Source organism: Ursus maritimus, unplaced genomic scaffold (assembly GCF_017311325.1).
Source record: "Ursus maritimus isolate PB19 unplaced genomic scaffold, ASM1731132v1 scaffold_30, whole genome shotgun sequence".
NCBI classification, from domain to species: Eukaryota; Metazoa; Chordata; class Mammalia; order Carnivora; family Ursidae; genus Ursus; species Ursus maritimus.
In genome coordinates, this window is record NW_024425564.1 from 18665405 (window position 1) to 18690082 (window position 24678).

Consider the following 24678-nt stretch of genomic DNA (forward strand, 5'->3'; position numbering starts at 1 on the left):
CATCACGCAGCATTTGAGGGCCGCGGGGGGGGGGGGCGGATATTGTTCCCTCCAAATCAGTTGAAAGCTGATGGCAGCTCCCATTGGTTAATTTTTTCAGACAAGTTTGTTTCGTTTCCTTTTAACCTCTGACAGCTTGAAGACCAGAAAAAAAAAAAATTCACCTTCAAAGGCTACAGAGGAAACAAGGACCAAGCCAGCCCCCTTCGCCCCATACCGTTTCGTCCGTCTCTTTTCCCACTCCCCTGGTTATGACTCTTGAATTTTATAGTTGATATAATCCTCCCGTTTACAGCCACTTTATTTTATTTATGCATTGCAATTTAAGTAAGGACTATTTGGTGCATAGAAGGACTCAGTTTCAATTCTTCGCGTCTATTTAAAAGGCTCAGTAATGCCATTACCTTTTGTTAATTGCAACACAAACATCCTCCTGGAGACCACCCTCTATTCTGGGACCTCTTTGAGAGTCCCAGGAATTGCTAGTGTTTGGGCCACATTTACACCTCTCCGTGGATCTTACAGAAAACCTCCTCGGTGCCTTTGATGGCCTAGAGGGGGTGGTAACAGGCACTCAGAAAGTTTAACAGAATAGTCAGCATCAGGGAACTAACTTGGTTCCAGCAGCTGGCTCTTCCTGGAGTAATTGGGGCAACAGAACAAAAACGTAAATGCAGTGACAGAAATGGGGATTCCCATGATCTCTCCCCAACCCTCTTTTTGTAGGGTGAATTCTGTTCTAAAATTGTAACTGTTTGTAGTAGGCATGGGGAGATCGTTTGGGGGATTGATTTCACTCACTTTTATTAAGTCACTACCATGTATTACCTGACTGACCTCATCTCCACAAGAAAAAGGAACATTTGAAAATCGGATCAAATTTATGGACTCTTCCCCCAACAATGAATACCACAGATTTTATGTACAGTTTCAAGGATATGAATCTTTTTAAATTTTTTATTTAAATTCAATTTAATTAACATGTACTGTATTATTAGTTTCAGAGGGAGGATTCAGTGATTAATCAGGCGTATGACACCCAGTGCTCATTCCATCACGTGTCCTTCAAGGGTATGAATCTTGTACTTGTCTGTAGAATGGGGCTTATCAGTCTGAGCATCTCACCCCTTCATCAGCCCATGCTTACTTAGAGTGAACTGAACAGACGCCTCCTGTGTGCCAGGCCCTGGGCTATGACTAAAGATACATAAATTGGGGGAGGGAGGCAGGGGAACAGTTTCATATTTAAGAGGGAATGCTGTCTATTTTCTTTTTTTGTATATTAAAAAAATTAATTAGAAAAATCAAGTTTATAATGATACTAAATTATATGTTTCTCTTTAAAAAATCACCATATTCCCATGAGCCATATCTCATTTCTGGTTGCATCTTCCAGACTTTGTCCATAAATACATGATCATACTGCAGAATGCTCAAAGGTACTGACTTGCTTTTTAAACTTGATCTGATTTTGTAACATTTTCCCATGTTTGTACACATTGACCTTCATGTTGGAGGTGGGACCAGGTCTGAGCAGGTTTGGGGTAGATGGGGCAGGGTGGTGATGACTCACTGCGAAGAACTCATTCTGGCTTGGGAGATGTCCCTCTGTGGTTGGTTTCATGGGTGATTTCCCTTTATGCATTGAAACTCGGATAAACACCGGGAAGAATGAAGACTCATAGCAGAGTATATTACTTCTGGGATCAGCTCACTCCCTTCTCATGCCTGCAGGTAAAACCATACCAGATCATCTTTATTCCTGCTCTAGGGCTTAAAAACCCCAGGAAGCAAACAAATGAAGGACAACAATCTAGTAACCCAAGATTACTGGAGGAAAAAAAATACCATAAACCTATGCTGTCCAGTACAACAGCTGGTAGCCACATGTGGCTATTTAAATTTAAGTTAAACTTAAGTAAAATTTAAAAATGGAGTTCCTCAGTTACTTTAGTCTCTGTTCAAGTGCTCAGTGGCCACGTGGGGTTAGCGGTTACCATATTGGGCCTCACAGGTAGAGGCCATTTTCATTGTTGGAGAACTTTCACCTGGACTTCACTGCTCCAGATCCTATCAGTTCCATAGAATGTTTCCCCCAGTATCTAACATGTGAGTTTTATATGATAGGCTCTTGGAAAGAGAGGAGGGTGGATTTTGTTTTTCTCTTGTTTTACATGTGGTACAGTTTTGTGTAGACTTGTAACCTGGGAGTTAAGGCTCTTTGTGCCCTTCCCCCCACATCAGCAGCTTATGTCAGGGTTCATTAGCACAGTCAATTTGACAATGAATAGTTCTGTTTACATGGCTGCATATGTTATGTATTCCATTCAGGCCCGAATGTTTCATCTTCCCGTGCCTGGCAGCCCCCTGCCCTCCTTTCCCACCTCCTCCAGAACCTTCTTTTTTCCCATCTGCTCCTTTTCTGGCTCTGGTCATGTGAGGTTTTCTCTGGAGCAGATCTTTTCTCTTAATCCTGCTACTGAATAACCAGTCCCTTCCTGCCGCACTCTCTTTATGCTATCCTTGTACTGGGGATTTTTTTCTGCATCTCCGTTAACTGCCTTGCCACCCACTCTGTCGCCAGTGCAGGAAGCCCAGCATCTCCCTGGTCCTCATCCTCACTCGCCGGCTAGGTCCGGCCCTGGGTGATGTCTTCCTGGATCCCACGCGCCTCCTATCTGCCCCTTGTATTGGCAGTGGCCTCCTGACTGGGTTATGCGCCTCTAATTGTCCATTTCTTAAACTACTGCCAAGAGCTTTTAAAAATACAAATATGATTATTTCATCTCAGTATTTTTTTTTAAAGGAGGGGGTGGACCTTCAGTGGGTTCTCACAGCCACAGGATGAAGTCCATCCCCTGTGGATGGAACTTTGACACCAGCACAGTTTTGCCACCCTGTCTTTGCCCTTTGCCCCACTCCACTCTCCCTCCTTTCAAACGAGGCACTGGTATATAGTCTGGTGGCTCGCAAGGGTTTTGTTTTCAGGGGCCAGAAAGTCAAGGTAAAACTTTGGCAGGTAGACACAGGGGATGGCCTTTTTTTTTTCTTTTGCCAAAAATAAATCACCATTAATAACCAGTCTCAACCATCTCCTATGCTTATCGTCTCATTTTAAAAGGAGGCACCTGAACCTTGGAAAATAATACGTTCAGCTTTGTGAGTATCTCAGCAAATCGTCTGCTTTTTCTTGTTTCACTCAAGAAGGGGGAAAATGTAGGCACGGAGCAGCCAGTGCTTTCGTGACACCAGGGACCATGCAGACCTTCTTGGGTCTCCACGCATTTCCTAATTGGAACGCCCTGTCCTCGGAAAGCCGGGAGCTTCTTTAAGCTCATGTTTGCTTCTGCCCTACTTCTCTCACACTTGATGACTTGCCTCGGGAACCTTGCAGCCCTAAAGTGCTTGGCTCATGATTCGCTTTCCCTTGGATTGGAATTTATCTCCTTGTGCCCTGTCTCCTCGATCTCTAGGCCGGGGGCTCTGTTGTGCAGCTCCTGGTAGTTCTCACATCTGGGACCTTCGTAGACGAACATCTGAGAATGGCCACCATCCTGTTTCAGGTTTTCCACACTGATAACCAAATCTCACCCTGCGTCCAGGGCACAAAGAGAGTATAGAACATCTTCAACAATGAATTTTAACCCTTTGCAGAGAACGCACATTTTCTGTGGACTCTCCTGGGCTTTGGCCTGGGTTCATGGAAAGCAGCAAGGGTGGGCCTGGAAGTCGGACCCCAGGAGACTAAGGAGACTCATTTTTTTAAAGTTGAAACCTACCTGTCTGGTGGCTGAAGCCATAGAAGTGATAAAATACAGAGAAGCTGCGAAAGTTCTAAGCCTGGCAACTTTGACGGATTAATGCGTCCCTTGGTTTTTTCTTTCTCCAAGCTAAAAAAAATTTAAAGGAGCATTTGCCTAACGCGAATAATCGCATTTGACTATAAATTTGGGTTGCATAGCATACATGGCTCGCACCAGTAGCACAGTACTTTTGAGATCTTTATGTCAGATAGAACTGGAATTACTTTGCATATCTGTCTTCCCAACTCTAGGCCTGTTGAATGAATCTCAGCTGATAGGGTAAAAAAAAAAGTTATCACAATTAGGAGCTTCTTGTGGGTGAAACCTGAAAGGATTATTCTTGCCTTGGCCAGAGCATAACGTTAGTTAGGGGTTAACTACAAGGACTAAAGAGATGGTAAAGGTTTTTTCCCCCCACATCTCTTTCTTGCAAACAGCATTTTTCCTGTAGTCAGGTAGCAAATCGTTGTATAATGTTTTAGGCCTTTCTCCCCTCCCTGCCTTAGGAAAACTCTGTTTTCAGATTGGGAACATGCCAGGATGTCACTGGCCTCTAAAAGAGTTTATAGAAAAGTGTCAGTTACAATTCCAAATCTGTTAACTAACCGGGGCCATGCTCTGGACTTATATTTTGACTTCTGCGTTGTAGTTATGGGGCCGGCAGAGCATGAAATTGGGTTTGTGTGAACACGAGCATGCCTGGGTGTAGGGGACTGCGTTTTCTTTCCAGAATTGTAATGAAGCATCTGAAAAGGTCTCTGAGAAAGTTTCCTCGGGCATATTCAGTGAGCAGGGTAGATGCCCTTGTTTCGCAAGTTTTCGCTTCTCTTTGTCTGTACAGGTTGTTCTGACCTCATGGCTGGGAGGAAACAGAGGACGTTGCAGAGTGTCTGCTGTTTGGCCCGTGGGGCCGAGCCAGGGAGCTGGCTCCTGTTCTCCAACAGGCCAGCGACAGGGCTGAGCCCTGTGGCAGCGAGAGAGGGGCCACAGAGAGTGCAGCCTCCTGAGTTTTGCATGGGGACCGCGTGGCTGAGCTGCTCTCTGAACACTCTTGTTTATTATCTGTGCCTCATAAAGAGAGATCCTTAAAATACTGGCTCCGTCTTGGAGTGATGGCACAGAAATTTGTGTTGCAAATGTAACGTATAGCCTGGCTTCCGTCACTCATTGGCCACCGTTTTATCCATGGCCATGCTTACCGTCATCACTCCACTGCCTGCCTCCCTCCCCCTGTCCCCCAACCCTCTTCCCTGGGAGATTGTGAGGGGCTAAGGGGTTACTTAGGCAAGGAAGTTTTTCTTCTTTTTAGTTGACTTTGTAAAGATTTTTCCTGTACTCCAGGAACTCTGGTGGACTGTTTGAAACATCTGATATTATCGTTCTCTGAAACCATTAACCTCACATATGCTGGTGTGATGCTGAGAAAATGGAACTCCTGGCCTCAAATGGCAGGGAGTCGTCCTCTGTGCTCTGATGGGTGAACTCCTTCTGGTCATTCCATCCCATAAGTGGCACGTGGTCCCACAACTGCCTTAATCTGCTACGAAATGGGAGTCTGCTGCCATGGCCAGCCTTGGACGTTCACAGGAATGCTCACCGCGTTCGGCAGCAGGTGGAAGTGCTTTTGAGCCGGGACCTGTGCCTCCCAGTGGAGCTGAGTCTCATCCACAGAGTTAGGCCTGGAAGGACATCAGAGGTCATGGCCTGTCCTCACTCTCCAGACGAGGGGTGCAGTGTATTCCAGGCTTATGCAAGGAAGCACGTGGCATACCGCTCAGTGTCCTGGTGGCTAAAGGATGGGATTAAATGCCGCTGAATTATTAGAATAATAACAGTGTAAACTCAGAGTTTAACTTGAGCTACTGTAAGTAACATCTGGGGTTTGTGGACTGATGAAAGTGGCTCCTGATTTGCTGCAGACAAGAAGCAAATACATACATGAGCCTGGAAAGTGAGGTCTCTTTCTTGGAAGCAGTAAGCCTCCCACACCGAGGCACGAGGAGTCCTGGTACATTGGACTTGGAGGCTTTCAAGGTTGGAGCTGAAATGGATGCTGGGTAGGTGTTGCTGAGGCATCGTTCCAAGGTTCTGGAGGCCAGTAATATTTTAAACAAGTCAAACAGCCCCTCGGCGGGCGCTTCAGGAAATCCAGCCCTTGGCTTCACGTGGTTGCGTGGTCAGCGGGAGATAAAAGGGCGGACTGTTGGAGGCGAGGCCCCTCCTATCACTGGATGGCAAACTGTTAAGGAAAGATAAAAGGAAAGAGTAGGGTGTTCTTTTTGAACAACACGAGGGTGCCTTTATCACAGGCATTCAAGTAAAATGAAACGGGTAAGAGGAGGGATCCTCATATGACTGCAGGTGGGCTTGAAGACTCTATTCGAGAAACGGGACGTGGTTTCACAGCACACTAAAAGAATTTTGTGTCAGAATACGGGCAGAGGCCAGTCTTTTTTCAGCTGAAACCCCCACTTGACTGGGAATGTTTGTGCTCTACGCTACCTGAGTTAATCGGGCGTGCGCTGGGGTCGCTAAGCCTTGTGCACCAGACACTTTCCCTGTGGGGGGTGTCTCACCCATGGGGACCCGAGGGATGCGTCCGGCCCTTCTGGGGCTGAGCAGACGTGCAGAATGGTCCTGCACGCCGTGTGCCCTGGTCTCCCAGTCTGCCAGCGAGGCCCAGGGCCCAGGACCCTGTCTCTGATTTCTCGCTGCTGGATCTCCTCTTAGGCTCACTGCTGGTGCTGGCTGAGTGCTCTCCCCTTTTGAGATCGTCCTTCCTGTTCTTTGTCACTCAGAAGGGAAGTTGAGGGGCTTGCAAAAGGTTCTTAGGGTCAGGGTGGGGCTTGTCTTGCGAGCGGAGTGCCCCCTGTGCGCTCAGATGCAAGCGAACAGTGCCCGGCGGCTCCTCAAGGCTGGGGCTGGGGGATGGCGCCACGTGGCACCTGCCTTCCTGGAGCCCCATCCTGCCCTGGAGTAGCTTTTTGGTTTGGGCTCAGCGAACTTAAAGAGAAACCACTTGCTAATGTTTTTGACTGGTTGGCTGGTGATAAACGCTTATCAACTGCTTATATCTCAGAGTATTTGTTTTTCTTCATAGACGTGGGGTGGATACTTTTCGTAGAGGCAAAAGTGAGGGGAAAAGACCATCCGTTAGAGGGCATAGAGGGCAGGCCACGAGCGCCTGGTAGCTTGGGCATAGTACAGTCATTCTCAGCTGACGGTTTGTAATGTCTGATCACCCACTGTGAAATATTGACCACAGCCGACCACTTTTCCAATGGGCGAGGAAAGATGTGATCTCCTTCCACTACTGCCTTCTCTGAGCGGTGAGGGTGGAAGCATTTCAGAACAACACTTTTGTCTCCCACAAAGTAATTTTGGTTTTATAAGGGCTGGTCCGCCTGAAATGGCCCCGAATTCTGGGAATCTGAAGCCCAGATCTGAGGTTACCCATCTGCCCTGAGGGGTGCTAATCCAGCTCCTCCTGGGGGCGGGGGTGGAGAATCCTATTTCTGCAGCCCCTTTACCCAAGCGTGTCTGAAAGGCCAGCCCCACAACCTCAGGGCCTATGAAAGAGTTGCAGGATATTGCCTAAAACTCTCTGCAAACGGCTGCTGAACTTTACTCCAGCCTCCTCTGTCTCCAAGCTGTAAATGTGATTAAAGGCACCCAGACCCACTTCAGAGGAGTGTCTGGGGCGAGGGCTGGGTGTCAGCTGCGCTGCATTCAGGTTGCATAGCTGGGAGGGAAGAGGTGCTGAAGAGCTGGGGAAGAGGGAGCCAGGGCCCCGTGGAAGCCAGCAGTGCCACCAGCTTCCTTGATTAAGCAAATGCAAAGCTGCCCAGGATTTGTTTCAGCAGCGAACTGAAGCTGGAGGGGTTTTATTTCCTGCTCTCCCTACAACATTGCGAGTGAGCGTGGCAGCAGCTGCTCTGCCCCTTGTTCATGAGATTGCATTCGTGATAAGCTACATTATATTTCATCGTTAACCTTGGGGGCTGGAATGGAAATTTTTAAAGATCATCCAACTGACCCCGGCTGTGAAACCGTTGGCAACAGGGGAGGCCCATGGATGAATCTAGAAGATGGGGGGAGTTGGCCCAGGAGCCAGGGAAGCTGGGACATTGGGCGCTAAATGGCGTAACATCGATAGCTGGTGTTGGTGGGCGCTGTACCGCCTGTAAAGTGTCTTACTAAGTATTCCTTTGATTGATTTCTGTACCGTGAGAGCAGTGTGGCTAGCTTTGCTTTCCGGATGTGAGCCGAGGGTCAGCTCCGCTGGTGGCAAGCTGAGCTTCAGTCCAAGATTTGAGACTCGGCGTCTTGCGCTTTTAAATCCTACTGCTGGAGTTTATTCTGCTCGGGCCTGTTTCTGAATCTTACAGGCTTAGGAGAAAGGGACCATCCTCTTCCTCTTCGATGTAGAGAATCTGAAAGTCAGAAGGATGACCTGATAGGGTCTCCCACCCACTGCAAAACTGAAGTTGTGGTTATTCGGCCTCTGCTTGCATATTTCCAGGGACAGCAAGCTCATTACGTTATTGGGGCCTCTTTCCATCTGTGGGCAGGGCTAGTTGTTCCAGAACTCTGGTATAAAGGATTATGGGGTCCCAGACCTGCTTCTTTGTGCAAATGTCATTCATGCTGTGGACACACACCCCTCCCATGTGCTAGGCCTTCAAGGTGTCTCCTATTCTTTCTCTTCCATGGGCTGAACATGTCCAGTTCCTTCAGTCATTTCTTGTCCCCCCCCCCCCCTCACTTGGCTTTCCAGTGCTCATTGCCCTTCTCTGCATGGTTTTTCCATGATCATCGTTGTGGTGCAGAGGAAGGTGTAAGAATTTTGGAGTCGGACAACCCCAGGCTAGAATCCCGGCCCTGCCTCTTAGGAGCTGCTTAATAGCTAGCAAATAACCTCATCATTGCCCTAGATAAGGTTTGGGGAAGGGTTAAATGTATGTAAAGTACCTAACACCTTTTCCAGCCCAAAGGTCTATGTCACAGAGGGTTAATGCCCCCTAATTTATTAGGGAAGGAGGTACTCTGACAGACATGTAATTGGATGTACACTAGACTTCTGACATACCCTTATTTAAATCCTGTTTTCTATTATAACAATAGTCTTCTTTTCTGTTTTTAAATTCCCTAGTCAAGGTGTGATGTGGGGGGCCTCTCCCCACCCTTTCCTGATAAGCCCCTGGGCGGATCTTAGGGTGGGGTAGGGTGGGGGCTTCTGCATTCAGTCTCCTGCAGAGACATCTTCTGGTTTAGGCTTGAAGAGCCTTTCGTGCCCTGGGGGTAGGTGACGGTACCCGGTGGGTCCTATGAGCCTCTGCCCAGCTGGAGTGCTACCTCGGTTAGGCCCCCTTGGCTGCCCACCTCTTTCTCACCTGCTTTCTCAGGCAGAGAAGGGAACCAGGCACGTTTCTGCTAAGTTAGGGCAAGAACATTATAAAATACCAGATCCCAGTGGCCGGTTTAGGAAAAGCCTAGCTCACCTGGAGAGAGAGAGACGGGGCCAGGCCCCGTGGGCCAGTGGGGCCCCCACCTGGAAGGCCAGGACACTGGGGAGCAAATGGCTGCCGTGTGGCAGCTGGGATGCGGCTTCGCAAGTCTGGCGGTGGTTCGACCCTGTCAGTGAGACGTGCTCCCGGGAGAAGAGCTGCAAGGCGTGGAGCCCACTTCTTCATAGTCTCAATGACTGACGGAGAAGCTTACAAGCCAGACTTTGCCCCACTTCCTCCCTCTAAAGAAGCCAAGAGCTCTGTGGAGAAATACAGGAAGAAGAGTAGGGTCCCACGGATGGTTTCATAAATGAGCATGTTCCAGAAAATCGGTCCATCTTTCCAGTGGTTCGTATTTCAGATAGTAAATTTAAGCTGACTTACGCAGCTACATTTGGTAAGCAAGAACCCTGCTTTCCGAGGCAACGCGTGCCTCCCTGCCGCAGGGGTATGTCCTGTAACCATCAAAGCGTCCAAGTGATTTTTATTTTTAAGAGAGAAGCTGCTTCCAGCATGGAACCTGTCACTCCCCTGAGCAGCTCCTTCTCCCCCGCCCCCCACTTTCCTGAATATTGAAATGGTCCTTTACCTGAGGACAGTGAACATTCCTTGAGGAGGGTCAGCAGCCTGTGGTATTCCTGGTGTCCACGGGGGCTCCTGAAACGTGATCAGTGAGGGGCAGCCGCTGGATGCTGACGGAATGATCTCTGCGTGGGTTTTCCCTCTCCATCCGACGGTCCCATTAAGAGACTGCTGGAGACCTTGAGCTCCTTCTGAGGCTGATAGGGCTTCTTTAGGGTTGCCTTCCCTCGGGGCTGTCCCGCCTGACCGGTCCTCCCACCTGCCCTCTTGGGGGCGCACAGACTGCCGGTGAGCAGCAGAGACATTGGCGGGGCCCATCAGGGTGTCCAGGACCATCAGAAGTCCTGGCTGCAGGGCTGGACTGTGGAGAACATCCCACAGCACCCTTTCTGGGAGTGACAGCTTGGGGAATGCCATTTGCTGGAGAGATAGCTTTGAGGTTCCAGAGTTTCCCCGGGGCCAGGCTGAGTGGTTTTGCTTCCCGAGCACTGCAGGCTGGCCCTCCTTGTCTGAAGTTCACATCTGACGTGTTCCCCGTTCCTGAGCAGCTAAAATAGGTGCTGAATAGATTACGCCCCCCCCCCCACAGACACACGTACATTCCTTCCTTCCTTTCTTTGCACTCATTTCATTCACTCATGCAAAGTGTGAATACAGCTAAAATGAGAACCGAGATCGGAGTTTCTAGCGCCTTGATTTTTGCTCTGGGGCTGTGATAAAACAGTGGCTCCTTCCAAATCCTCCCAGAAGGGAAGTTTGTCAGGGAGATCCTTGGTTTTGTGTCAGCCTTCTTCCAGAATTCTCCATAAAGATGAATGCTGGTTCTCAAGACGGCATCAGAATCCCCTGAGAGCCAATGTGCAGACCTCCCTGGAGGTATTTCTGACGTAGTTGGTCTGGAGCGGGGCCTGAGCATCTGTATTTCTTTTTCCTTTTAGTCTTATTGCAACATCCTTGATAGGAGCACTGTGTAAGCTTAAGGTGTACAGGATAATGACCTGACTTATATATATTGAGAATCGGTATTTCTAGCAAAGGTCTGTGATGCTGCCACATGGGGACCACACTTTGGGGTGGCCTGTGTGGGAGAGTCCGTAGTAGTTAACGTCTCACTGGCTGGATGAGACTGTGTGAGATTTCCTTTGCGTCGTGTTTACTTCATTTGTGCTCTGTGCAGTTCTGTCTACTTCCTCCCAACCCTCTGTGTCCCCCTCTTCTGCCCTCCCCCACTACATCCCTCCCCCAGACACGTTGTTGGAACCCCAGGACCTGAAGGTTCAGGCTTCCTGTCAGAGCTCCCCTTGCTCCAGGCCTGTGTCTCCATCTGCATGGATGCAGAAGTGGCTTAGAGGACATAGGTGGCCTCTGAGCTCACATTGGTGGATGGATGCAGAAGTGGCTTAGAGGACACAGGTGGCCTCTGAGCTCACATTGGTGGATCAGTTGGATCCAGTCACTTGGGCAGACCTGGGCTGTACAGGATTTCAGGCAGAGCCTGGTGGCTTCCTTCCAGTTGCCTTCTCCTTCTAGAATTCAAGGGTGTAGAATGTGGAGGTTCCCCCCCACCCAATCCCTTTTGCACAGCAAGGGCAGTGAGTGCTTCCAAACTCCTGCCCTGTGCCGTGAACTTTTTAGTCTGGGGTGGAAGTCCGGTCATGCATCCTGCCAGAGGGAGGAAAACAGAGGTGAAGGTATGAGGAGGGAGCTCCTTTCCCTGCCTGGAAACAGGCAGAAATGCGAGGCCAGGTGCCGAGCAATCTGGAAGGGCAGAAATGACTCAGAATATGATTGTGACGAGTCAGAGAACGTGATTGAGGGAGTACATCTGTTCTCTCAAGCCCCGCGCCAGGGTTGCAGATTTTGTCCAGAAGAAACGTAGCAGCGTTTAGAAGCTGGATTCACTTTGCTCTATGACCGTGATCTTGGGGGCAGGTTGCTTAATCCCCTGCACCTTAGTTTTCTCATCTGTACGGTGGGACCAGTGCTCCTCGGGTGTGGCGAGGAGGATTCAATGAGATACTGCACTTAGCGTGTGGCAGGTAGTGTTCAGAACTCATTAGCGGCCATCATCATCATCATCAGTAGTATTAGTACTGATGTTGCAGAGTCAGGGTTTTATAACAGCTTCAGGAATTCTCTCAGTGGGAATGAAGGAGGCTTTGTGTGAAAGGTGGCCCCGAGGGATAGGATTGGAGGAGGGCAGCATGCAGACGTGCATTCTGGGGGAAGAAACTGAACAGAGAGGTCACCACGGGCAAGAAGGCCAGACGGTAAACTAAGGCCAGAGCGTGGAGAGCTTTGAATGGCAGGTTAGAAGGTCTCACTACTTCCTGTCGTCTTGAGGGGATGGAAATGGTGGGGGGGGCGTGTTTTAGAGGCAGACCTCAGAAGACGGCCCAATGGGAAGGCCCACATACATGGTCCCCAGCGGGGAGGATGCAGAAGTGGCCAGAGCAGCTCGCGGTGCCCAGTTGTGCCCAGCCTGCTCGGGTGTTCCGTGTGACACTCCAAGGCCTCGTTTGACCAAAGCCCGTGCCAGTGAGGGGGGATGGTGACTTGCCTGGGTTGCCGCCCTGTGCAAGGCATAGGCTGAGCCCATCGCCAAGAAACACATCAACTTCCTGGAACTCATAGCCGTCATCGCAGCTGTCAGCCCTCACAGCACACACCAGGCTGTCCTGGTCAGAGGAGACGGTTTTGCCCCGAGCTTTGCAGGCCAGGGAGAATGGCCATCGCCATGGTGCGACATCCTGTCTCGTTCGGTTTTGTCCCCAGCCTAGCTGAGACTGAGGGAAGAGTGTTTTCCTTTCTGACTCAGCCCATTCTAAGAGAGACGTCCTTGCTGCTTGTAAAGCTCCCTAGTAGTAGCTCGAGCATTTTAGTGGCTGAATTCCTCACAACTCAGACCCTGTGAGCCTGTCCTGGGTTGGCCTGAACCGGCCAGCTAGACTGTTCACTAGGCTGTTCCAATCAGCGGGTCAACCATCCCAAGTATTCGTGGACGTCTGTAGGCTCAGCACTGCGGCTCTCCTGGCGCGGTGTTGTGAAGTTCCCTATTATAGGATCCGTGGACCTCTGCTGTCATCCTAGGCATCTAACTTACCCCATCTGTCCTTGCAGGCCTTTAGGACAGATTTTAGATTTCACCCAAGAATCCTCTGGTTTTCAGAAGCTGAGAAGCTTTGTTTCTAGACCATCTTCCCTTTTATCTTTCATCTCCCCTTTGCTATCTCATTGGACCTGGAGACAGGCTCCTTAATCTTTTCTTTCTGGCTTTACATAGCATTGTTCCTTATCTCCTCCGGGGGGCAGGGGCTGGAGGCCGGCCTTCCCTGCCCCCTCATCCTCACAGATGGACCTCTGCCCTCTCCAAGTCTTCCTGCTTCCATCGGATCTGGGCAGAGCCTGTGTGGGAATGCAAACTCAGAAGTTCAGCATCCTCCCAGGGGAGCCCCGAGACCCACCTCTCCAAATTCCCAGCCTGTGTTCCTCACATTCCCCTGTAGGAGTCACCTTCTAGGTGACTAGCCTCTCCTCACCTGGTCTTCTCCTGCCCCCCTTTTCATCCCCTCCCCGCCCCCCGCGCCACACCAGGCAATGGTGATAGACGTAAGGGGTATCTCGAATTTTCTTCCAAGAACTCCCCTCTACTTTTCCACTTGCTGAGTTCTGTGAATCCCTCAGGCCTGGTGGAACCCCAGACACACAGGGTAGTGACTCTTGTTACTCAGCTTTAATTGCAAGACATCCTCAATATTCAGATCCTTTACACCCAAGATCAGAAGATGGAAGTTTCAGGGTCAAGTGGGTTGGGTTGGCACTCTCCCACTCTGGTTCTCTGTGTGTACTGAGGAGATTACTCGATGGACTTTTTTAAAGTATCTTTTTAAGTGAGGGGAGGGACCGAGTTCAAACGTTAATGAGAGTCTTAGTTACTATATTCTGGAAAGTTTAAATTTCAGAGACTCATCTCTCTGATGTGTATTTTTAATAATTATATATAGAACTATAATTCACATTATTTATTTGGAGATCATGGTAGTTTCTAGAAAACAACCATGGAACTGTTCCTCTCCAGACTTTCTTCCTATTAAAATTTGCTGTGAGGGGTGTCTGGGTGGCTCAATCAGTTAAGCATCCGACTTTGGCTCAAGTCATGATTTCGGGGTCCTGGGATCTGGCCCCTTGTCTGGCTCCCTGCTCAGTGGGGTGTCTCCTTCTCCCTCCTCTTCCGCCCCTCCCCCCTCTCGTGTTCTTTCTCTTTCTCTCTCTCAAATAAGTAAAATCTTTTAAAAAATTGTTTAAAATTTGCTGTGAATTAAGAAATGAATAATAACAGGGAAATCTGGCTTGTTTTTTTGTGGGTTTTTTTTTCTTCCATGGTGTTTCACTTTACCCTGGGCATCTTTAAGTTTGGGCGGGGATGATCTGAAAGGATGTTTTGTGCATTTCTAAAACCTCATGGGAATTTTAATAAGCTTGATTTGATTCATAGTTTAAAAGAAGGTGGGTTATATGTCAAATAAAAACAGGATTCTTACCCTGCTTACCCCCAGGATGAGCGTCTGGGGTCCCTGAACTCTTGATGCTGAAGGCAAATGTTCGGGTAGCATTAGGTACCTTTTCCTGTGGGATGGGCCATAATTTTTTTTTTTTTTATCAGACCCTTAAGGAGGTTCTTGCCCCCACCAAACCAATGAGAATTACTGGGGTAGTAATAAGGATTCCTCGAGGCTTTCAGGGTCTCCATCCCATCCGGGAGCTGTCCCTATGAGTTATTCCTTGTTTCTTGATACTTGGCTCGAAATCCAAAGAACTTTTCCAGAGGGAAAGGGGCAGAGAGAAAAGAAGGAGAATTGAGACAGTGAGGTGTGGAGTGTTCAGGTGTCAGAAATCTCCAAGGCGCTGCTTGCAGTCAGGTTGGTGGCACTTTCTCCCCCCAGCTGACCAGTCCAGCAGGGAGCTGGCCTGCTCGAGGTGCTCAGGAACCCGGCACCCACAAAGTGAGGAACGTTCAAGATGATAACTGTACGTGTAGCCCAACTGAGCAGCTTTCTTCCAGGCACTCCGAAAGGGGATAAAAATGAGAAAATGGGCCAAGCAAGTGTTTCTCGACAGGGTTTGTCTCGGTGGTGGTTTGATTTATGTCCTTTGGTCTCCCACTTGGGCACTCCTCAGTTCAGCTACGGGATGTCATTTCCAGAAACAGGATGTAGCTGAAGGCTGGGCAAAGCCGGGAAAGGCTGCGTTCCAGGGCTCCCGGACTTTCTCCCGGGGCAGGGATTGGAGGGCCCTGGCACCCAGAGCGGACATGTGTCACTTGAGAAGTTTTCTGTATCCCCCCTACAGTAAGGAGAAGATACACGCTTGGTCCTAGCTGAACTGTCGTGGGTACTTCCCCCTGTCACTCAGGAGAAGGTGTACCCATCTGTCCTTTACGTTAAGGGGCTGTCTGGTTCCATGTTGTTTACTCTCTCCAGCTGTCTTTCCACTCTGTTGTGGGCAGCACTTAGTGCTATCTTGTTCGTCTCTGCCCTTGAAACCCGAAGTCCATCCCCATCAGCTTTAACATGCCCGTTAACATGCCACTGAGATGCCCAGAGCCCCGCCTGGGGCCAGCGGTCCCAGTTGCTCTCACGCGATGTTGCACCCAGTGCGCCCGATTTGTGGGACGTGCTTTGGGGGGTTCCTGTCTGTCCGAGGCACACTGAACTCCAGTCGTCTGGGCTCAGAAGCTAATGAGTGGCTCTGGGCGGCATCGGCCTGGGACCTGGAAGCCTGCTTATGCACACAGGCGGGGATGTGACTGCCCTTCACTGGTGACTCTCGGCGCTAAGTGGAGAGAAGGACACAGAGACGGGATCGTTGCTGGTCTTGACTGCCCCTTCATGTCAGCTTTTCTCGTTTGCGCAGGTGTGCTGCCGAGGTGGTGGCTTTGAGGTGTGACCCTGCCCGCGTCTGGGCTCCAGCAGCGCCAGCCCCTCAGTAAGGAGGGCCAGCTTGATAAGACGACAAAAACAGGTCAGTTAAACTTGATTGACTTTCCTGGAGTCACAGTAAGTTGAAGTATAGAGTCTTCCTTTCCCTTCCCCTCCCTTCCCCTCTGTTCCTCTGAGTTGCCCTTTCTCTTTCCCCTGGTCCTCCTGAGGCTTTGATGCAAAACCACAGTGAAATTGTAACCCTGAATCGCTACCTCTTCCTGAGCCAATGGACTTGAATTGTGGGATGAGAAATCTCAAAGGGTGTCGAGTGTTGGTCTCCCACGGAGCAGTGTTTCAGACCCCCGTCCCCTGCTTCTCCCCCACCCCCCAAATTCAAACTGTTTATGTTAAAAACTGGAACGCCAAGCAAGTCCATTTGGCCACATCAACAAAGATGACTTCTTATCTGTGATTTGGGAACTTCGTCTGGGCCCCCAGTCCTCTCTGGTTCCAGTTGGAGCACATTGCATTAGAATGGGGCCTGTGATTTTTATTTTGTTTATTGTCATAATTTTATTGTTGTTGTTATTTGCAGTAGTGGGGCTGATGTGTAGGATGGTATCAGGGAGCAAAGGAAAGAATGAAGATACTGAGACTATTAATATCCATAAAGAAAATGTGCTTTGTAAATGGACCTTAAGCTGTGCAACTTCTCTTTCATCCCTGAGATCAAATCTCAGAAGGTTTAGGCTTGATAGTTTGGGTTGTTACCCCAGTACAGTCTGGTGTCGGGTGTGGGTAAGTAGAGTTAACTAATACTGGCCAGCTGGCCTCTGGTGAAATTAGTGCACGGACGTGCCTTACTGCAAAGGTGGATTTTTTTCTCCCGTAACCTGGAACAATGAGCTACCTTATTTTACACGAGGTCCTTTCCCTTCTTCCCTGTTCCATCCTCCCAAAGGGAGAAAGAACTCAAGTATAAGACACAAGAGCAAACAGGAGTAAAGACCTCCAGCTCCTTGGGGCTGGTGTGGGTTGCTTCTGAAACAGCTTTTCAGGGATGAGTCTAATCACTGTGCTCTTCTTTTCCAGCAATGTAGCTGGGGGGGTTCTTTTTGCTCACTGCACTTTCTGATCAGAGAGAAGTCTCTATTAAAAATATATATTGCTACTTACATGTGAACTCGGTAAAGGAAGTAAGTGTCGATGATCTTGGCGTCATCAGTGGGTAGTGTCATGCTTTACACTTCCATCCCCAAGGAGGAAGTAAACGTAGCAAATGTTTTCCTGTCCAGACAAAATGGGAAACAACAAGTTTGCTTTTCTTCTTTTCCAATTGGGATTAGTCCTTGCAACGTTCAGCCCTTACGTTGTTAGCTGTCATGGCTATGGCTAGGTATTGTACACTGAAGACACTTAGGGTGTTCGCAAGAATCTATGTTTGATGTTATAATGACTGTAACAAAAATTCTTACTAGTAATCTGGCTCTGTTACATGAATATTTTTTTATTTTACATTTATAATTTTAATTTTCATGTGACTGTGTCTTCGCTGTCCCATTTTCTTTCCCTACTCAATGATAGAATGAGAATATAATTTTTACAACTTAGAGTGTTTTTTTTTTAAAGATTTTATTTATTTATCTGACAGAGAGAGACAGCCAATGAGAGAGGGAGCACAAGCAGGGGGAGTGGGAGAGGAAGAAGCAGGCTCCCAGCGGAGGAGCCTGATGTGGGGCTCTATCCCAGAACGCCAGGATCACGCCCTGAGCGGAAGGCAGACGCTTAACGACTGTGCCACTCAGGCGCCCCTACAACTTAGAGTTTTACATTTAGTCCTGGAAGTGTTTAACCTGTTCCCAGACTTCAGTAAACTACCACATTTTTCTTTCCTAAGTGTAGTATTAGGACAAAAGCAAGATTATCTTCTAAACTCCTCCTAGAAGATGCTAGAAAAGTTAACTTTCTTTTTACTGACATAATTACAATAAAGAATTATGGTCCGTTATTTTCTAATTTGCTGTACATAAAACTATGGGGGAAATACATTTGAAAGAACAAGGTGGTTTTAGGATTGAAGGTATCCACTTATTTGAGCCAAACAGATAATTATATGCTGATTGATTACAACAGTTCTACGGAACTGATGATACTTTTAGAAATGCATTAAGAAAGAAATCAAGAGTGTGTGTGCATGTGTGTGCGCACACTTACGTGTGTGTGCTTGGGTCTCACGGTTTTTCCCAGACAGAAATCTCCCAAATAAATTTTCAAAGACCGTTAAAAATAGGAAGTTGGAAGCACAATTTTCAGTGGCCTTCTAGCATGAGGAAACTTCACAGGACAGCACTTTGGTTTTTCTTTAATTTTGGATGTAGCTCTTCTGTTTTTGTGGGAAAGATGTGTGGGGTACGGCTCAGTCAAGTTATCTTCAGTTGGCACGTTTCTGCAGCTAGTCCTTTTACTTATATTTGGAAACCTGTTACAACCCTATCTTCAAGATGTCTGTCCACAAGGAAGGCACATTTTGTCTCTTGACTAGAAAAGTACTGTTCCTGTCTCTGGCTCCCTCGTAAGATTTTAGCTGGAGACTTCTCAGCTGATGGCAACATCACTTAATGAAGTTCTGTCCCCAGGCTCTTCCTGCCCTGCTGCTGGACACATTTGTAGCTGCTCGGGGTGTTACCATTTGTCATATCCTAGGTCACATCCCCTGAAGTTGGAGGAGGAAACCACAAGAAATCATGTTGTTTCTGGTGGTGTTTCTAAGCCTTCACTTGGCCGCTGAGATAAGGAGCTTGATCTTTGACTTCAAGTCCAGCCGAGGCACGCTGTGGGATAATAGGATGTGTGGCTTACTGGCAGGGCTCTGGCTCTAGAATACCTTCCCAGATAAAATGAGGGAAGTAGTTTACCTGCAGACTTATTTCTGGCCATTAGCTATAGCCACGGTCAGGTACGGAACTAGAAAAGGCTGAATGGCCATGAGCCCTGGTGTTCCATTTAGTCATTCTGTTCATATTACTGGGTTTCTTTTTGGTCTGACCGTATACCTTCTAGACCATGAAACTTTCGTGAGTTCCTTTCCTGCCTCATCTTCGGTCCGTTTTGGCTAGAGGCGGGAAGGGGGGTCAGGTAGGAGTCTGAATGTTTGTGTGAGGAGGAGACTGGGGTGTAAGAGTATGAAGGGAAATTCAGTGTGGGTGTAAACGGGATCCTCAGAAAGTAAGATACCACAAAATCGTTTTGGCTGTTGGGAGGGTGACAGCACTGTAGGGAACATCAGTTAAAGGTTGAAAAAACAACCACAGAATGTGGTTTTGGAAGAAAAAGATGACTTAAAATCGCCTCCCTTTCGTGTATTCTCATGAACAGAGTGGCCTGAGATTACGACAAATACGTGGTTTCGGTTTTTTCTTCCCTGAGTGAAAAGGCATTCACTGAATCTTTTTGCCTTTGCTTCCCTTCCAGTGTCCACAAGTGATACAAGAGAAGAAAAACCCAAGAAGCGAACGCAGACTCCTTTCCTACTCCACGTGGATGATAGCTATAGCAGGGGAAAGTCTCATAGTGTGTCAGTTGGGGCAGAAAATGGAGGTAATCGGCAGTGGGGGCTGGGTTGTTCTTCTGTCCACTTTCTGGGGTATAGGTACATTCCCTACTTGTATATTTTAAGAAAGTCTTTTTTTTTTATGTTGATTTGAAATTTGGTTATAATTCTGATAGGATTGGCTTTTCAGTTGTCTTACACAGTTCGGGCTCCCCTGTAAAATCACTGTGTTGCAGCAGTGGAGTGAAGTAAGGCCTGACGACCCTCGAGTCATTAGCTGTTCAGTCTAGAACATTCATGTAGTAGTGGATGAGTTAGGGTTATCAGGAGGGGGCTGGCCCAATGTCCGCTCCCTGGCCTTTCCTGATTGTTGGCTTAGCCTTTCCTGCTCTGCCTAGTGAAAGATTAGGAAAAGCCAAGAGACCTGCATCTGCTGGTTTTGGGGGTTGTGTCGGTGTATACGCTCAGAAAGAAAGCGAGGTTGTCAGTCTCTGGCATGACATCGCCTCATTCACATGAAAGCTTCAGTCATTTTGGGCAGCTTGAACCGAAGGAGGGTTTTAGGTGTTTTGGCCTGACTTGTGGTTATGGTAGCCATGGCCAGCGCTCCCTGGCTCTGACAGACGCTAAACTTCGCAGTGACCAACAGCAGCGATTTCCGATTTTCAGTTCTATGGCAGAGGCTTCTTAGAAGCTTAAACCCTTGACCCAATGACGTCAAGTTCGCCCATTGGCTTGGAAGGTTCAGACTTGTCTTCCGTCAACACCATGATGTCAGCGGTAATGAGTGTAGGGAAGGTCGCCGAGAATGGCGGGAGCCCCCAGAGCACCAAGTCCCCCACGAAGCCTCCGGGACCAAATCGGATTGGCAGAAGGAACCAGGTAAGCTTTTGTGCGCTAGCTGGTGACGTCTGGTGGCTTCAGTCTATGAGAACGTTGGGAGAAGGATGTTCGCTTGAGCCCAAGCTTCCTAAGCCAAAACCTTGGACGTGTTCAGAACTAAACACATACCGTGAGGCTTCGAGAGTGAACTTTTCAGGGCTTATGTCAGTCTCCTTTCATGGAGAAAATTTGCTCTGCTCTGGTGTCAATATTGGTGGAAGCATCCTTATTCTCTGCCCTGTAATTTGATTCGATTGCAAGCTTTCTTCATGTGATGGCAAAGGCAGAGAACTTGACTTACTCCTCTACTGTGATGTGGTTCATTTCTTTACGCAGCTGGTTAATTGGGTTTTCGAAGCCGCCTCCTTGATTTTTTTTTTTTTCCTTTAACTCTCTTCAGATTGGGTAGCAAGTAAGTACTGGTTTTGCTGGATCCCCCATTCAGCTTTCCACCCTCAGCAAAGCACAGAATTTGGCTCCGGGGAATTCCACTTCAGATGTGATTTAGTCCTCTTCAATTTTTAGTGGCCTTTGGAGCAGGAGGAGTGGGAAGGAGGAAGTGGGTGGGCCAGGGTTGGAAGGACTAATTAATGTGTTAACAAAAGTCCATGTCTCCTCCACTGGGGGGTAAGATGGATCTTTTAATTGACGTACCCATTGGGGCACTTGAAAAGTTGTTGCTCTTCTGTTAGCAACACATTCAGCGAAACTCAAGGAGTGAGGCAGAAAGTGAGTAGTTCTCATTTCTTCTCTGAATCCATGTAATCGCAACTGGTGACTCCACATTGAGTTTTTGGTTGAACTTTCTTAATGGGCTTATTTATACCAAATCCTCGGGGGAAGAGGCAGGCTTCTGAGTTAGCCTCCATTACCAGGGATGGACTGTTGGGCTTTTGTGAATTCATCTTCTATTTTGTTCATAATCCTCCAGTGACTGTCCTTAGAATTGTCTGAGCACCATCTATGATGGTTTTCTGTAAATTCTTAGAACATTAACCAATGTTCCTGTCCTCCAGGAAAAGTCATACCAGCCTAAAGCTTCTCCGGCAGCGTAGGAGACGGGTCTGTTTGCTCACGTCTTCCTCGCGGCTGAAGACTTGGCAGGGTTCAGCGGTGATGTAGGGTCAGAGCATTGATACCTTTCTCTCTTTTTTCCCTTGTCTCTGCCTGCCTCTCTTCCTATGGGTACCTGAGAAAATACTCAGCCTGTATGACTGTGGCCTGAGTCAAGAAGGAGCGCTAGCTCTGGGAAGAAAAGGTTTATTGCCACTCTCACGTGACTGTCCGTCCATCCATCTGTCCGTCCATCTTTCCATCCACCCACCCATTTCACAATACATACTTCCGGCCAGGTCCTGCCCCAGGTGCCAGGCATTTTGGGATGAGCGAGATACGTAAGGTCACTGTCTCCTCATCCTTCTGTGTTCGACCAAGAGAAAGTGGCACGGGTGGTGACGAGCCCAGCATTTCCCCGGCACAGGTTGCGTTGACCCAAGTCCCATCTGGGGTCCCTTCCCGGTGGTTCAGAGACTGTGGGGAGAACCATAGAGCATGACCAGTAGAACCTGCACCCCTGCATGGTAAGTGGAGGGGACTCCACGGGCAAATGGTGCAAGTGTACCCAAGCCTTTCTCATCTACTTCCCATGTCCTCCAGGGCTCTTCGGGGCGCTGGCTTTGTGTTTGAGAGGGAGGTCTGGGCCCCAGGGACTGTGGAAAGGCGGCACATTAAAAACACCAGAGCACAGTTGGGGAGAGGGAGTGCGTCACCCCTACCTGGGAGCGGACAGGGCAGGCTGAGGGCAGGAGCCTGGAGAGAAGTCGCATCAGTGTTAGGACCCAGTTCCAGGACAGATTAGCCGCAGCCGGACGCCAGCAGGGGTGCCAGATTGTTTCATTATGGAATGGTTAGTTATCACATTAGCTGCTAATTTTATCTGTCAGCTCAGGAAGTCTGCTCCTTCCACCAGCTCAGCCGCAAGACCTGGGTTCACACTTCTCCGGCACGGCTGTTCTCTTTTCTCTTAGGTCGGTTTGCAAAAATTAAATCTGAGTCCAGAGACGTGTTTCTCCCAGGCTGTTGTGGATTCCGTAGATCTGCGTTAGGGTCTGCAGCGTGCCACTGCCAAGCCTCAGAGAAGGCTTGGGTTCCGGTTCGTGATAAACCCTGGACTCCGGGCCAGAGAGTCCTGGGAGCTACTCAGTATGTTTAGTGTCTACCTCAAAGTGAATGCAAGATGGTTGGTTTTCGTTTTTTTTTTTTTTTAAGATTTTATTTGTTTATTTGAGATAGACAGCACAAGGTGGGGGAGGAGCGGCAGGGAGAGGGAGAAGCAGACTCCCCGTGGAGCAGGAAGGCTGAGGCGGGACTCGATCCCAGGACCCTCAGATTATGACCTGAGCCGCAGGCAGACGCTTAACCAACTGAGCCACCCAGGCGTCCCCGCAAGATGGTTTTTTTTAAAATATGTTGCTTCAGGAGGCTGGCCACATGGATGCCTGGCTTTTTAACTCACTTTCTTGACATCTTACCGATGAATCTTCCTTTAAAAAATTTGTTTTAATATATATTATTGTTAATCTAATAATTGAACAAAAACACCCCAGAGACTGAGTTTTGGCCCAGCTACGAGACCTCCCTCGTTACTCTAACAAGCGCCCTTATTTTGTTGCAACTGCTGTTTCTGGTGTTTCTGTCCAGTGGTTCTTGGCCAGCTCCATTCTGACGGGAGTCAATGGGCCGAGGAGGAGAGACTTCACGCGCATCACGCCCCTGGGAGGACGGAAGGGCATGGGTGACTGGATGAGACGTGGTGGCACTCTTTCACTGTCTCTGGGTTAATCAACTTCCTTAGACTTCACGTCTGTCATTTTTTAGAATTTGAGAGCGAAAAAACGTGTAGCATGCCTAATCCTCGGACCCCACGCCACAGGTTAGACAAGCATTTGTACCGCTTAAAATGAGGCCTGTTAGACTTCGCAGAGAAGACGGAACCGCCCCGCACAACACCATCCTAGACATCCTCATGCATCCGCTCCACCCCGTCTGCTATGTGGTGCCATTTGTTTTTATAGTCTTCAGGGTGACTTGTATTTTCATCATGTCTCACGAGCCAGCACAGGAGGTTTCCTCTCTTGGGGTTAACCCTTTTTTTGTTCAGACTTCCATAGCATGGTGGCTTACGGCGTGGGCTGAGGAGCAGCTGGCCTGAGTGTGACTCCTGGGTCTGCTACTGCATGATTCTCTGCTTTGGGACAAGTTCCTTGCCTCTCTGTACCTGTTTCCTCATACAGAAGATGGGATCTATAATAGTGGTTGTGAAAAAACTGACATTTCCACGGGTAGAGTTGAGCATATAGTGTTCAAGGATGGTTATTATTGACAAAGAACAAAAACTCATTCAAATGAGTACAAGTAAAAAGAGGTCTGTTGAAGGAAGCCTAAGGGTCCAGCCTTAGAGATGGTGCCATCCCCTCTCCGGCTCCGTGGTCTCGCACTGCCATGAATACTGGTGTCCTCCCCAGCTTCAGTCTCGTGGCTTGGGCTTACCACAGTGCTCAGCCCAGGCCTGGGGCCACAGGAACTTACTTTCTTTTTTAAAAGATTTTTTTATTCATTTTGGAGAGAGAGCGCACACAAGCGGCGGGGTGGGGGCAGAGGGAGAAGCAGGCCCCCCACTGAGCAGGGAGCCTGATGTGTGGCTCCATCCCAGGACCCTGAGATCATGCCCTGAGCCGAAGGCAGATGCTTAACCGACTGATGGCAGATGCTTAACCCTGCGTGAACCTCCCGTTCAGGTGTTGATGATCACCTGAGGGGGTAACTTAGTCACCCCCAAACCTGGGGAGCTTACGAAACAAGCAGATTTCTGGGGTACAACCCCCCACCCCCAATTTGCTTCAGCATGTCATGAGTCTGGTTTAGAAATCTGGTTCAGAAAAGCTGCAGTGGGAACCTCCCCAATCTCAGTCTCCAAGCATCGCCATTTCAGATTCCTGGGACAGGTGTCCAAGTCTTGCTCCCATTGGTTTTGGGGATGAGGACGCACAGACTGTGGTGCTTAGGGACTGTGTGAAGGCACGTCCGGGGCAACTCCATGAGTTACCTGGAAAGAGGCGCCAAAGCATATGGCCAGTGAAGGAGCTCGTCCTTTTCCTTAAAAAGGTAAAAATCTGTTGTTTGAGGGAAGCCTGTCCCATGTGTTTTGAGGGAACATAAGCCACCTCACCAAGTCGTGAGCTGGTTCTTTTGTCACCTCTGTGGAAGTCTTCGTATTGGGTCGTCATTCCCTGTCACAGTGTGGAAAAGGGCAGCATTCTTACTCCTTACGAACGGTGTCAGGCAGGTGCAGGCAACAAGTAAGAGGGTCGAGTTGATGCCTGTCAGGCACGCAGCTGGGCGCCGAAGGCTTGCACTGTTGGGTGGATGGGGTT

At 48.7% G+C, this 24678-nt stretch overlaps 1 protein-coding gene across 1 annotated transcript in view; it reads left to right on the plus strand.

Annotated features, from left to right (window-relative positions):
- RREB1 (ras responsive element binding protein 1) overlaps nt 1-24678 on the plus strand; it is a 124973-nt gene that overhangs the window by 42732 nt on the left and 57563 nt on the right. Inside the window, exons 2-4 of the mRNA XM_040645027.1 lie at nt 15806-15913; nt 19285-19410; nt 20033-20245. Coding sequence (XP_040500961.1) covers nt 20075-20245 — 171 coding nt within the window. The 5' untranslated portion in view covers nt 15806-15913; nt 19285-19410; nt 20033-20074. The remainder of the gene's footprint in view (nt 1-15805; nt 15914-19284; nt 19411-20032; nt 20246-24678) is intronic.